Here is a 16,117-nt window from a genome sequence, read left to right as displayed (position 1 = left end):
GGCACAAGGGTCTTCGGCTCACAAGAAGGGCAACCCTGCAGGGAAGGTGTACCGTCCTGGTGAGCCCCACAGCACTGACCGCTTGGGCAGTGTGCCAACAGGCAGCGTAATGGGGAGCCTGGCTGGTGCCTCACTCGCTGGGGTGCACCCTGAATAAAGGGAGGTTTGCTCGTGGGCTGCTGGGCACCCCGTGCGTGGGCAGGCTGTGCACACAGGCCTGAGTTGTGCCACAAACCCACCTTGCTGCTGGTAGAGAGGCTGTCCACAGAGGGGCATGTGGGGGGATTGGAACGCGTCTTTTACGCAGCCGTGCTGTCAAGAAGCTATCCCATTCCTGTATTTGTAAAGAAGGCCTTGGGTAACGTAATAGAGCGTGAAAGAACGCGTATGCCTGTGCAGCAGCAGGAAGCCCAGCCAGGAGGCCATCTTGTGCAGCTGCAAGGGGCCTGTAGAGGAGGCCATCTTGTGCGGCAGCCGGAGGACCACAGAGGAGGCCATCTTGTGGCTGCCACACACTGGGCGTAGGGAGCAGTGACGCTGCACTGTAGCACTGGTTTACATGCTCAGGGCTTGGGTGGTGCAAGTTGTGTACCCTCACAACAAGAGGAGATTCTGTGTGGAAATAAATACACAGCCAGGCTCTAGTAATGTCTGCAGGTTGCCCTTGAATGCAGTGAAATTATGCAGAGCCACAAGGCATGTAGGAGCCATCTTCCCACCCGCGTGGAAAGGCCAAGCCCTGCTGGTGGGAGCAGAAAGCTGCCAGATCAGCGGTGGGCCAGAGCACAGCGCTGAGGCACAGAGGCCCTTGGCCTTCAGCAAATCTCCAAGCCCATGCAAGGTTTGGAAAGTAGATGAAACTTTTGGTTTGTATTTACAAAGAATTGTCATCATCTGATACTTGCCTGATGTGTTCCTCACTCCACTTTTTAATTGCATTCTCTGTATTCTGAAACAAGGCTAGAGGTTATTTTGCTTTTTTATAATTCTGCTATGTGATTGACTGCCCGAGTTGTCCAGTGCAGAGTCCAGGAAACTAGGAAAGATTTGACACAATGGGGGAGGTTCCTCACAACAAGCTAAAGTACACGTTACGTTATCAGGAAGCATATATTTCCAATAGCTTTTTGCTGGCCATTTGGGAACAGATGGCTGCTGTGGTGGGCTGTGCAGTGATGAGAAGGCCTCAGCAGCTTCTCCTACCTGAACCAAGGGAAGTTGGGGGAGCATTCTTGGGCAAGTTTTGCCATAGCATTCCAGGAGATTTTAGGCTGGTTGCAGCTTGTCAACTACGAGGATATTTTGAGCTGAACACTGGAGTGAAAAAGGAGGCCTAAAGATAGGGAAGAAACTGGGAGATAGGGAATAGAAGGTTTGAAAGGAGCTGCACATACTTGATAATGATTAGCTGTTTTCACAGTTGTGCAGTTTCTGACCTGCCATGTTTCCAGTGTTGCATCATGTGTGGAATTACTGGGAACCACCTTCTTTTTTTTTTTTTTCCCCATTTCATCATTGGTCATCTTTGGATTTTCATTTTTGCTTTATGCTTAGAGGAACCCAAAATCTCATAAAGAAGTTTAATGGCCTTAGTTTAAGGTGAGAATTTGTCTCCGCTTCCTGGGTCCAGGAGTTAAAAGACACTTGAAATAATATTTTTTTCCAAACTTGTGTTATGCAGCTCCACAATTTTTCTCTGTTTTAGGAGTTGATGGGGAGGAGGAGCTGAATGGTTCCATTCCATAATTTTGCAATCTTTGCATTTGCCCTAATTTTCAGTTTGAATTCTCAGATTTAGTCTTCCTACCCTAATCTCTTTTGTTTGATTAATAAAGTCCTAAAACAAGTCACTATTGAACGTGGGAAGCTTAACTGAATCCGCTCCACAGATCCAGTCTAACCTGCTGTTTTTTTTTTACCAGTAGGTGTGAAATGAGTTACATGGTAGAGGTATGTGGTGGAGCCAACCTGCTGTTTTGCCTTCTGTCCGTGGCACAGGCCAGTGCACCGAGTCCCTTTCTTTCACTCAAGTCCTCTCCTACATTTTAAGCAAAAGACTGACTGAAGTAATTGATTCTTCAGGTTTGACAGTGACTGCTGTGAAGGACTTTGGGGAGTGGAACTTGGAAGCTGGAGCACTGGTGCTTGCAGATGGAGGCCTTTGTTGTATTGATGAGTTCAATAGTATCAAAGAACATGACAGAACCAGTATCCATGAAGCAATGGAGCAACAAACCATCAGTGTTGCAAAGGCGGGGTAAGTGACATGTTAACATATGTGATAAAATAACATAAGATGTTTCTCTTGTACTTACAAGTTGGAGGGAGGTTTGTCGTGCTGATTAAATATATCTGTTTTCTTTGTTGTACTTAATAGTTTTGTTCTCAGCAGAATTCTTAAATTAGATGAGTCAACATTTTGAAGGACAGTGCACGGGACCAGAGGTTGCAAGTTATCAGAATAAATACATACCCTTTTCACTGTTGGGTTTTCGATCTACCACTGTAGGCCAGGGCACTTTCCTAAGAAGACCTGGTGTTCTTTTTCTTGTCCTTTGCTGCGAGTGGTCATAATAATCATATGTGAAATGAGGAACTTTGTGATGTTTTTATTGGAACTCAGAAAGCGGGACTTCATTTCTCCAAAATCCAGTAATACTGCATGGTAACAAAAGAAGACCAAGAGGTTTCCAGGCTGCTGATTTTTATATGTTGGGGATGGCATAAATATAAACTCCTGCTTACTTTAAGTCCCTCACTTTCAAAGTAGTGTGTGTTCAAATCTGCTGTTTCCCCTCCCCTGCCACTCTGATCTTTGAGCTCATATCTCATTCTGTCAGTCATATGCAGCTCTTGTCCAGGCCTAAATGACTTCCTGGCTGGTATTGCTGAAATCTCTGCTGCTCAAAAGCCATCACCCTTTCCATATTCCTCCTTGTCGCTTTCAACTCGGCTCTTGCTCCAGTCACATCTTCTTGGCTCCTCTAACTGATCACATCCTTTTTTTATTCCAAGCACCTCCACTGAAGCGCTTTTCACCCTCTTTGGCAGACAGTGGACAAGTAATGTCGCTCACACCTGGGAGATTACTAGCCTTTGCCAGTAATGCAGCTGGAGAGAAATATTTAGTATCAACATGGTCCTATCTACTTAGTAAGACAGCGACATATTTTAGCTAGGTTCCTTGTTGTAGTCGGTTGGGTTTTGTAGACCCCAAAACACAGTTTGCTAACTTGCACGTATAGTCTCAGTTGCTCGCGTTTAGAGATTACATATGAGGATTGTTTTAGTAGTAGCCTAACACAGATAGGTTAAGCACTTTGTTAATTTAAGATCTTATTTTGGTGCATGAGGCGCAAGATTTTTTTCCCATTGGATATAAGCTAATAGGAGATCTGTGGTCCTTCTTCTCAGTTACGGAAGAACTTTGGATGTGAGGCAGCAGTCACTCAGGAGCTGACTAGAAATAGCTCAGTGACAAACCAAAGTTAGAATACTGCTGCTGCTGCCTTAACTGAAAAGATTACATTTGGAGTACTAGAATAGAAATAATCTCTCCCCACATCTAAAAACACATGCCAGGATGGCACGGTTAAGAGAGGAAAATGGCTGTTTCCCTGGAGAAACAGTTGATATGGCTGCCATCGTCGTTTGGTTGGGTTCATATATGTTGTTTACACACAGGAATAAAACATACATTTGTATTACATTTTATTTTACATTCTTAAAATGTGAATTAAGCTAAAATGTTACTTTCCATCATAAAAAAAGTGTTTCTGTACTGTATAAATCAGCAAAGTAATATTTATTTCTGAAAAGTTATGTTGGTTTTCACCATTTAAGGACCCAGCTGTATGTAGAGTTTACTCATGGCAATATTGCTTAGTCGCTTTTGGTATCCTGTTCACTATCGTTCTGTCTAGTTGCTATTCTCTGACTGAGAAATGCTGTATGTGTAATATATATTAATACAATAATTGTATGTATTGTTTAGCTCTTATGGTCTTTCAAGGTAACATGTGCTCTTTATAATGTAAAAATGTGATAATTTATAACACTTTGAAATCATTTCCCCTACCCAATTTAATTCAAGTATAATGTTGACCATACTTTTCTCTAGCTTGGTGTGCAAACTTAATACGAGGACAACTATCCTGGCAGCAACAAACCCAAAAGGCCATTATGACCCTAATGAGTCTGTCTCTGTCAACATAGCTCTTGGCAGTCCCTTGTTGAGCAGATTTGACCTGGTCTTAGTATTGTTAGATACAAAGAACGAGGAATGGGACCGCATTATTTCATCCTTCATCTTGCAAAATAAAGGTAAGAGTAGTCTTTTTAAATGATAAGGTAGGTTTTTGTTTGTTTAATTTCCCCACCTTTCAGTTTAGTTTGTTGTTCTTGAGTCTTCCATATTACCATAGAATCATAGAATGGTTTGGGATGGAAGGGGCATTAAAGATCAGTTAGTTCCAACCCCTCTGCCATTAATCAGTGTTTACATTTTTGCTATGGTAGTTTCCTGTGGTATGGTTGTTTTTCAAGGAGGAATAAGAGAGAGATCACTGGTTAATTAATAGAGGTGAGCTGAGAACACTATACTTTTACTCTATGATCAGTTACAAGAGATTTCGTTCCAGACTGCTCAGTAAGTGGATAGTCTCCATCTTGTGCTCTTCCATTTCTTGATATGCAGATCCTACACACCATGCAATTGTACATGCTGTTAATCGGAAACTGAATTCAGACAGAACAAGTCCGAGCTGCCTGTGCTGCAGGGCTCAAAGAATGAACAACAGTGTTCCCTACGTGGAGCTCTGTGCTCTGGAATTAGGGAAGGCAGTGTTACTTGATTTTACCCAGCCCCTTCTCCATCCACTTCAGGAATGTGACTTTGATCCCCATTAGGGAAGAAGTGGTTAGAGGAAACTTCTTCAGCTAGCTTCCTTCCCTTCCCAAAATGTTTCCCTGCAAAAAATGTTCAGAATATGGCAGGTAGCTTTTGGCTCTACAAAGTAGGTAAAACAGCCAGAGGAGGTACGTACCTTCATGTAGAATTTTACATGTTAAGGAATACTAGAGCACTTAGTACTGACTGTACCATCTGGTGGGCACTAAGCCTGACAGCAGTTCTGTTGAAATTACTGGAGGCTTTACTGTGGATTTTGATAGGGGAGGGATTGGATGGTGTGTAAAATTCCACACTGGAATTTGACCAAGTCCTTGAGGACTAGTGTACAGACAACCCGGTATGCCCCAAAAATACAGTAATGTGTCTTTCATAGTCACCGGTCTATTTAACAGGAATTCTTAGGAAAAAGTTTGATGTCTGTTGTTACAGAATTACTGACTGGGTAGTTGTAACGCAGGTTACCCAAGCAAATCAGAAAAGCTCTGGAGCATGGAAAAGATGAAAACCTACTTTTGCCTTGTAAAAAGTATACAGCCAAAATTGTCTGATGAGAGCAACCTGATCCTTGTACGCTACTATCAAATGCAGCGTCAGAGTGACTGCAGAAATGCTGCCCGAACTACCATTCGCTTATTGGAGAGTTTGATACGCCTTGCAGAAGGTAAGGCCATGGCAATTTTATTTTTAGGCTAACAATTAACCTTTATAAAATGAATAGATCAGTAGTATAATTATAGCCAGTAAGCAGAGTAGCAGCTTTTCCAAAGACGTAGGGGTAGGTGATTCTTGTATTGTTTTATCTTTCTAATTTAAAGACACTTGGGGTTAGAGATTTTAAATGTGGGAAAGGGTGTTACATTTAGATTATCAAAATCAGTTTTAATTTTGCCGCTCTCACACCCATAATAAAAACTAAAACCACTGGAAGAAATCACGTTCGAGAGAAAAATCTTAGCACTTATGTGTCTTTATGAAAAGCAATCTCAGGATTTACTGTACTTCATTTGAGTCCTGGGTTGTCGTCTTACTTAGCCTGAGGAAAGGTATCAAGTTTTTGCTTCTATCCTAAAAGACTTCATTTGAGTCCTGGGTTGTCGTCTTAGCCTGAGGAAACGTATCAAGTTTTTGCTTCTATCCTAAAATTAATATAATATAAAAAATAACACACTTTTGTTTTCATAAGTATTAATAATCAAGTCTGTATTTTGCAATATGATTTCAACATTTCCGACTCTGAGCTCAAATCATATTTCATTTATAACAACAAAAACAAAGGAAGCAGTAGGTCTCTGTCTTAACATGATTTTGTTTTATAAAATAGCATATAAAATATTTTCAGGATCAATTTAAAAGAATGTACTGTATTTTTGTATAACAATCATAAATGGTCTTTATGCTTTTATATGCCCTTCAGCAATGTAGTGTTTCCTGCATCAGATGTTTATATTTTGTTCTCCATTTTGGGGGAAAGATTATTTAAGTGAAAGACATTCCTAACTTTTAGGGATTCACATGTTATTTTCACATTCAGTGTTTCTTCCATTCTTAGGCGTTCACATGATTGGGGCTTCTAGTAGCGTTTTGTTCTTTCAAAGTATTATCTAGGTGGTATTAATTAACCTGCCTTTCTCTTGCTGAATAAGAACTGCGTGTGTTTCCACGGCCAATTAGGAGGAGAGCTTCATGTGGTAAATTATTTGCATTATATCCCTTTACAAAAATGAGTTTTGTTTTGCTGACTTAGGAAAGGGAAGGAAGGAAAAATAAAGCTGTTGTAGAGAGAAGCATTTTAAATAATACTAAATTTGTGACACAGACTAGTTAGAGGAAATCAAATCTTTCCTGACCTGTGATGAAAATTAGACTTAATTTTTCACTTTACGGTGATGACACGTTCCTATATAGCTAGGGATGTTTCATATCACACTTTTTGTTGTGATATCCAGCACTTTACATTTTTTAACTCTACCATTTTGAGCACCTCTATTCGAACTGTCAGTGTAACTGTAATCCGGAAGTCACATTGCATTCTTTACTAGTAAAACTAAGCCTTCCAATTCCCATTGAAATTGACACTAAAATCAAAAGGAATATATATATTTTTATTGCTTTTTGACTTTGGTAACGCTTGCTTTCAATACCCATTTATTTTTGATAGCTCATGCCCGGTTGATGTTTAGGGATACTGTGACTTTGGAAGATGCTGTAACTGTGGTATCAGTCATGGAATCTTCTATGCAGGTAAGGTTTCTTGCAGACATTGCCATTGCTGCAATACCACATTTAAGGGATTCAGTTTATCATGTAGATATATGCCAGCTCCCTTCGTCTCTTTGGAGAGGGCTTCATAGACTCATGGAAATAGGTCATCAGAGACCTTGACGAGTCATTTTTAGTCCATCTTGATTATTAAAATCCTTAAACGGGGATTATACTGAAAAATCTGGATTGGTGATAAAGGCCTGGTACCTTTTTTTGTGTTTAATAGCCTCTGATGGGTTTTTTCTTCCGTGATATTGTCACTCATTAACTAGGCGTGAGAGAACCAAATAATTTTTTTGGAGCAAGTTTTGAACAGTTGCCAAGACCTACACTTTATTTTGCCATTAGATCATTTTAAAATATGTTGGTGGTGATACTAAAGCTCAGAACTTTTAGAAGACTAATTTTACTCTGAGAAACCTTAAAATTCCCAAACCTTGTTTGCCCTGAAGATTGTGCATTCCACTTATCATGTGGATTTGTGTAATGTTTCTATGTAAAAAGGCATTGAAAAAATGTGGAAGGCTAGATTTTAGTTTACTGTAACATTATTAGGATCTTGAATGTAAAGAACAAGCAACACATTTAGACTTAATAAAAGGAATGTGAATCTGATAGAGGCTTTTTGTTAATGGAAATGTGGAAAATCATACAGACACTTCAGATAGAATATGTTTAAGGGAAATAAATCTTCATGCTTTGGAGTAGAAAAAAAATTACTGTAAGGAGATTATCCAATGTTTTATGCATGGGGGTTTTTAGCATGTCTGAAATACTTGGTTTTGGCTCTGTGCGAGATGGTGTACTCCACTGCTCAGATGACTGGTCTGATCCAAAATGGCATTTCCTATGTTTCTGTATAGGTTGATATGAATATATTCAAATTAAAACAATTTTATATAGCACCCGTTAGCTCAGTGGACCTTAAAGACCTTTGCAGGAGTAGATATGCTCCTTTTTCGGAGATAAAGCTCTTCAGGATAGATGCACAAAGTCACATACGGCAGGTAGGCACTTGTGATCTCCCTTGTTCTTTCAATGAGGGTTGAGAGACTAATTGCAGTTTGTCCTATGGATAATCTACTGCACAGCGTTGCAAATGGAATTTGTCTCAAAAATACTACAGGGCCTGACCTTATTAAGTAGCAAAAGATTATTTCGCTGTCTGCTGCAATTCATCTTGCACTGTTTTGGAGAGCTCAGCTTTTCAATGACAGCAGTGCATCTAAGTTAAAATAAGAAGCTGTACTAATATATCCAGTTGAAACAGCAGAAGATATCACTTAAGTGTTCATTAACTGTAATTAAACCTGTAATTAGCCAAATGGGAATTTGGTGGGATAGTGGTTTCAAAGCAATATGGTTTTGGATATAAGAAATCTGAAATACTCTATTTTTTTCCATGATAGATCAAAAAGTGGAATGTATGTATAGAATAATAATGAACGTGTATTGTCATCTGTATATCTCTCTACCTCATCTGCATGAATAAATGTAAAATAATTTTTTTAACTGTGGGTCACTTTTTCATATTTATACAGCCCTGCCCTCAAGGGCTGCAGTTTGCATAATAAGCATCTGTCTAATAAGAGTCAGTGAGAAATTTGCCTGAACTATGACTGTGGAAGACTACCTGGGAGTAGTTGGTATGGTCATCGTATTTGCTCCACTTTTCACTTCTTATGAGCATGTAGGCAAATGCATTCATTTTTGCTAGGAATCTGCAAATTTGAGATCTGCTGTTCAAGGCCAAATTTTACTTTCCTCCTGGAAAGCATAAATGAATCACTGAAACAATTTCTTTTTGAAGGAAGTGATATATTTGTTTTATTAAAAAAACCCAGAAGTAACATGGAAAAGTTTAATTTCAGAAATTCAGATTCCTTCTCTAGAAAAAAACTGACTTCATGTATAGATATGTCCTGTGTTTCCTGCCTCATTGTCAGTCTGTAGAATGAGGTTGTAAATGGGGAAGTTCCAGTGTCATTCTTGAAGGATTGGCTGCCACATTACAGCTCAGCAAACTCTGTCTTCAACACTGTCTTTGCAACATCTACAAAAAGTCATATTCTTGCCAGTATAAAATGGAAGTTCACAGTTATCAGGTCAGTATTTCTTGTGAGCCCTCTTGGGAAGGACGACTATCACATTTTCATCACCAACCTAGTTCTTTTGGGTTTTTTGTTTGTTTTGTCCTCTAATTCACCCTTATTTTTCTCTTTCTTACTTTGTGAGCATATTCTAATCCCCTCTGGCTTGATCTTTTCTTTGCCTCATTTCGTCTTTGTTGACATTGTCTCCTTCCTTCTCTTAGTCATGTTTTCATCCTTGTTTTATTCCCTTTCCAATCTCTCTCCTTTTACTCCCTTTCTACATTTTGTCTTCCCATCCTTAGGCACTTTTACACCCTTCCTTTCTGCTAACTTTCCCTGTAATACTTTCGTTTTTCTCTGTTCTAGCTCCTCTGCCCTCAGTTCCACAGCGTGTGGATTTGTCATATGGCTACCTTTCTCTACTCGATATCTCGAAGTCTCAGAAGGGGAGATATCTTAGAGACGTAAGCACCAGCACAGGAATGAAACTTCACAGATATCTTCAATTCAGTTCCATCCCACTTAGAATTTCTCACACACACACAAAAGTGTGTTTAAAAGAAACTCATTGTGACAGCCAAGTAATGCACTGAGAAGTCAGTGAGGGCAAGACATAATTGTACCCATTGGGCATATATCTCAAGATACATAATCATGTATTCCTTTTTTTCCATTGGATCCTTAGGTCACAGGTTGACAGTACTCAAACCAAAAGCAACTATCATTTGTCAGGTTTTTTTCTCAGTGTTTTGTTTATTACCTGCTGTTCTAAAGGTAGAACTCTCAATTTCGTCATGTGTTTTTCTGTGGAATTCATCTCCAGTGCATTTGAGTATTTTCGAAATACCAATTCACTTATCTTCACGCAGTTCTTGTGAAGTGATGGGATGGAGCTTCTCCTGTTCTATGATCTGGAGCTGAATTATGCACAGTCCAGAAGCAATTGTCCACTGGAGCATACCTCATGGGAGATGGTTAGGCCCCAGGTTCAGAGTGGAAGCACTTTGAGTGTTTGAGCACATTTCCTGTTGACTACAGTTTCCTTCTGTGCACACACTACGTCAGGATCCCAGTTACAGATTTAGTGCCTTTCAAAACCTTTGCTTAACTGGATCATTCTGAATTACAAGAACTGGAACTTGGTGTCAGAGGGAGAATCTGGTTCTCCTTGGCTGCTTTTAACTGTTCTAACCAAGAGGCTGGACTTTCATTTCTACAGTCTCTGCCTCATTAACTTTGAACCTTCCAGTCCTTGAAACAAATGTGGCAGAGAGGATCTGCAATAACCTTTTCCATGACTACAGACTAATGCTTCTATGTGTAACAGATCTGTCATGTTTCTGAAGTGATATGCAAAAAAAACCCCAAGTGATAACTTCAATGGGATGCATTAATGGTTGCATGGACACCCTTAGTTTTAGCACTGTGTAGTTTTAGAGGGCTTTAATTAGCCACCAGAATGATGATTTTTCAATGTATTTTTTTTTTTAATAGAAAATGTTTACATTTCAAAATGGAAGAACCAGAAAATGCCACAAATGAAAATGTGGGGTCTGTGTGATGCCATATGTAGCAATCTCTGGTTCTAGAGACTCCATTGACTTTTGCTGTTGCTCTCATGGCACTTGATATGCATCTTGTTCATTAGTTTTATAGATTAGCTTTCATTAGCTTTATAGATTAGACAGGAGTGGTAAATGCTAGCTAATCTGTGGCAAAATAGGGGGTTTGTGGTGTGGGGTTTTTTTTCCCAAAGAGCAATTAACTACAGAGCTATTCTAAATTATTTGTTGTGAAACAAATCTCTTCGTGCGAATGCCATGTTCCAAATAAAAACTACTTCATTTTCAGAAGGCACAGCACAATTGTCCCAGATTAAAATCACTTGCTCTCTGGAATTATTCCTGAATAGTTAGCTACTTTTAAAGAGCTATTCAGAAATATTTTTACTGGTCAATTTACCCTGTGTTGACAAGCCTTAATACCCAGGTCTTTCCATTTAAATAGTTAGGCAAAGCTAATAAAAACTTGTAGCAGTCAGAACTTCTTCAGTGATAAAAGTTGCTCACATGGGCAGAATTTTTACAAGGTATTTGGAAAACTTATTTAATCCTAATTTCCATTTTTAGTTATGATGTTCTGAAGCCTTAGGTGGGCTTTCCATTTTTTGTATAAATAAAAATAAACCAGTACAAGTAAACCGATCGTATAATCATATGATCGTAGGCTTGATCATATAACTGGTTTATGTGTATGAGCAACTTTGCCTGTGTGAGCAGACCTAATAGGATTGTTTGTGTGAATACAGTTACTCAGTAAATATTTGCTACCTTAAGCTTTAAAATATCTAAGGGAGAATTCTGTATAAAATGGTCTCTGCTGTTTAAATTTGGTGCTGAATAATAAAGATATCTTCTTTTTTTTTATTTCCTTGGTGACATAGGGGGGTGCACTTCTCGGAGGCATCAATGCCTTACACACCTCATTTCCAGAAAATCCAATGGCGCAGTACCGAACACAGTGTGAACTCATATTGGAGCGACTGGAACTGCAAGGTCTTCTGCACAAAGAGCTACAAAGACTTGACAGGTTGTAATATGCAAAGTAACAATATAATTCAATAGTGAAAAAGAATTGTTTGACAGTAATATCTGGAGAGGGTCTGAAAATAGAATCTGACATTGGGAAGGGACTTGTTCTTTAGAGGACATGGATAAGCAGGGAAATTGTTTTAAAGTAGCACTCTCATATCATCACAAGATCATTTCTCCATCTGGGTTATGGAATTTACAAAGAATTTTAGAACATTTTAATCAGTTCCCAACTCATATCTTAATTCTATGCTCAGATAAGTTTCAGTGGAGCTTCTTAGGATCAAAATGCCAGATTCTGTAGCTGAGCAAATAATTTTATCTAACCTTTTGTTATTTGCTTGGTAAAATACAGCAGATCTGCTTCGTATTTTTTAAGACTTCTTTGTGTTGGGCTTGTGAGGAACCTTCCCTTTCTGTTAATGGAAAATATAAGCCTGAATCAAAGTTCTGTTTTTTTGGGTGATACTTCTGTTTTACATGCTGGAATTTTCACTGTCTCTTCTCTAGCTTTCAGCTCACTGCAATAATCTTTGGAAAGTCTACTTGCTGTTATTAATAGAGAACTTTTAACATACTGAGGCTGAGAGGAAAACACTAGGATTGGAAGGAAATAAAATACAAAAAAGTAACATTTGTTTCCTGAAATAAGATTAGGCTCTAAAGAAACTCATATTTTCATATTGTTAAAAGAAGATAAAAGATCAATGTTATTGAAGCTAATGGAAACAGCTAGGAAAATACACTTTTTCCTTTAAATATTTTTCAGACTTATTTTGTAACTCATAGTAAGGACCTCTTAAATAACCACAGAGGCAATAAAAGCAGATGAAAGTGGGATATCTCCAACAGACAGGCAAAAGCTAGTTTTAAAACAGAGGTGTTTGTAAGGCATCATGGAAATGTAGGATGGGATGGGAGATCAAATACAAAGGCAGGATCAGGTCTGCGTTTGACCTTCCTGGCAGGGGCTTGTGTTATCTGCTCCAAAGGCCAGCTAATGAGGAGGATTTTCCATTGCCATTGGGTAGTCTGTTCCATTATTGCTCCATCCTAATGCTTATAAAGGTTTTCCCAATATCCCACTCAATCCCCTATGCTGCAAATTAAGTTCATTTCTTCTTCCCCCTCTTAAGCAGCTTAGAGAATACTAAATGAATGTCCTCTTTAAAACAGCCTATTCTGTATTAGAAGACTTGTCCCATGCGTTCTCCCTAAACCATATTTCAGTAAAACAAGCCTGTGTCTTTCAACCCTTCTTGATAAGTCAGATAATTTCTGCTACTTTCCATCAAAATTTTAAGAATGAGCATATTAGTAAATAATGATAATAATGATTCTAAATCATACCTGTCAATATAGTGTTCTCCCTCATATAGCAGAGGAACTGTTTGTAATGCCTAGGAATCATTTCATCTGCACTGATGCAGTCACTTTTGGGATGGAATGTGGCTGCTCTTCACTTATGGTTAGAATCACTATTTAGCAAAAAGTAGAATGCTGTCTTCCTTGGAAATTATGTGTTTAGGTACAATATCAGCTATACTGAGATTGGAGGGAACTCTCATTCTGGCACCTCTTGTTTTGGAGGGCCCTGAGAATATTAATACCTACAGACAGTGATAATGAATTTTTATAGGTGATCTGAGATGCTTTCAGTGGAATTTTTGACATCTTGAGGCCATAGTGATTGTGAGAGAAAACCACCAGTAACCACTATTCCAAGTAATACCTAGATTTTCCATTCTGATAACGCATTTGAGGCTTTCCCTTACTCAGGATAAAATCTAATGAGGTTCCTGTTCTAGAAGAGATACTTACAGAATATGTAATCCCTAAGGGACTCTATCAATGGCTCTAAGTAGCACAAAGCTGTTTGTTTGGTTGGTTTTTTTTCTGTTTGGTTTCCCAAGGAAATGAAGTTTAGGTGGTTGCTTTCTTTGTCTATCTGCCTATCTTCTACTGGGGACACTAAATTCTGCCACTTACTATAGAAGGTGCTGAAAGATCACAGACTGCAACACCAGCTTTTGGAGCTATATATGAAACTTAATAATGCACTTTTGTGACCTACATTGTTTGTAGCTTTTCACCATTCGTACATATTAAGCATCACTGATGCAATAAAGAAAGAAAGAAAAAGAAAAATAAATTACTATAGCTTAGGTTTTTTTTCATTCCATAGATTACAAAAGGAAAATTCATGCCAGCTGCAGCCTGAAGAGACAAGTTTCGGTACTACTACAAGATGCTCAAGCAAGGACACATTTGGGCAGTCAAAGCAAATGTCTCAGTCAGAACCTTCAAATCAACAAGAGAATAATGCCAGACCACAGCCGCCTTTGCCCGAAGGCAGCTGTGAAGTGAATATACATCTAGAATCCTTGTGCAATCCAGCACATGGTAATAACAAAAATACAAACCACTTGATTAAACATAGCAAGAGAGGTGATGATGGCAGCCTGGCATGGTTTGACAGCCTGGAAGAAAGCAACACTGATGCTGAAGAAACTTCTCAGAAAAAGTCTCCGGTGCCCAAGATATCTCCAGATAACTTGGCTTCAAAAACCCCGTGTAAAACATCCTGCTCTGAAGAAAGAAGTGCTTCAGTACCAGGGCAGGGAAATGGAATGAGAGAGTCACTAGCAACTGTGAATCTCCATGCTCCTTTGGAACAGGACAAAGTTTCCAAGAAAAGCAGGAAAAGAACTGAAGAACACAGCTGTTTTTCTTCAGAAGCAAGTATTCAAGACCAAGCCTCACCAAGTACTAGTGTGCAGGACTCAGTTATTACGCAGCGAGTTTCTAAAAGCTGGCAGAGACTGCACACAGAGAAATCACATGGATTCTTTACAAGTACACAAGACCCCGAGGCGAAGGCCCTTCCTTCAGTATTACCTGCGTCTGGCCTGCCAGATCTTTCAAGTGATGCAGATTCTGTGCTACAGGAAGAAAAGAACAGCGTATCTGTAGCAGCCAAAACTGCAACAATTTCCATGAGAAAACGAAGTAAAGGTCAAGTGGTGAAGGAAACAAAGGTAGTAGGTTCCCATGAGCCAGAAATCCTTGACAGTGAAAGTCCTCCAACAGCTAAACTAGCTAAATTTTCTTTCAGACCAAGGACAAAACTTGATCATTCTTCAGAGAAGAAAAATGAAGAATTTTCTCTTTTTCAGAGTGAAACTATTTTTAAGCCTGGAGAGCAGCTCCAGGGAGAGCAGCTGCCAGAAGAATGCTGCCCCCCTGAGAAATGCAAGATGACATTGACTCATTTGGAAAAACGATCAATTAATAATAAAGGGAGAGAAGAGCAACATTAAGAGGTCAGAGGAAATGCAACAATACGCTCTGATGTCAGTTTTAATGTTGTGTTGTCTCCACCCACTGAAAAGAAAAGGGAGGGAGGGGAGAAGCTTGGTGGCCCAAGCACTGGGAAGGTGCGCGCCAGCACATTAGCCAAACTGTCGACGTTCTCCTTTGCATCACGTCCTGGGTCAAAACTGGAAACCTCACCTACCATTGAGATGGACACTAACAAGGAAAGCCATAGCCCGCTGCTGAAGGTGCACGTGAGCAATCCTAGCAGAAGGAAGACTTTTGCGTTGGGAAATGCTAGTAAAACCAGTGTGGTCACACAGAAATCTCTCTTCTCGATAGCAGAGCTAGATGATGCTACATTAGATTTTGATTGGGATGAAGAGGTTAGGAAAAATCCAAGCACATAACATGTATATCCTCCAAATCACTTAACATGCAGTTCTTCTGAATCTCCATCCTTCTATCAATTGTATCTGTAGTTTACAAAGCATTTAAAAACAATCATCCTGGACCTCTGTTGATACCATGAACATACTTTCTTTAAGGGCCGTATGCTAAGGACTGCATATACTGCAGGCCTGATGTGGCTTTGAGTTTTCTAAACTCTTCCCAAGAGTACTTATATCAGTTGACTGTTTTGATTGACCCGACATAACCTGAAGACTTGTATGATTACGGTCATGTATCCAGAGTATAGTGAATCTTGCCGAAGAGCAGGCTTAATTGACTGTTATCTTTTATTTCATGTAACGGTTAGGACTATGCATGATTCAGATTGTCCTTCCAAGTGAGTGTGCCACTTTAGAAAAATGATGATGCCAGAGCTATGTCATTATATTATGTTCGTCTATATAAGCTGTTTGCCTTGGCGTACTTAGCAATATTGTGATTTATCATCATGCTATGGTGAGTATCTCTGTATTGTCAGTATCATGACAGTT

The 16,117-nt window shown here is 39.3% G+C and overlaps 1 protein-coding gene across 1 annotated transcript; it reads left to right on the top strand.

Annotated features, from left to right (window-relative positions):
• The first annotated feature begins 1,952 nt into the window (after nucleotides 1–1,952).
• Nucleotides 1,953–15,583, top strand: LOC104163081 (DNA helicase MCM9-like). Its single transcript, XM_009701969.1, is given in 6 exon segments — nucleotides 1,953–2,257; nucleotides 4,121–4,323; nucleotides 5,370–5,573; nucleotides 7,071–7,153; nucleotides 11,711–11,856; nucleotides 14,044–15,583. Coding segments are annotated over 6 exon segments (2,481 nt in total).
• Nucleotides 15,584–16,117: the final 534 nt, after the last annotated feature.

This window comes from Cariama cristata, unplaced genomic scaffold (genome assembly GCF_000690535.1).
Source record: "Cariama cristata isolate BGI_N322 unplaced genomic scaffold, ASM69053v1 scaffold7466, whole genome shotgun sequence".
Lineage (NCBI taxonomy): Eukaryota > Metazoa > Chordata > Aves > Cariamiformes > Cariamidae > Cariama > Cariama cristata.
This window is presented reverse-complemented; position numbering and strand designations above follow the sequence as displayed.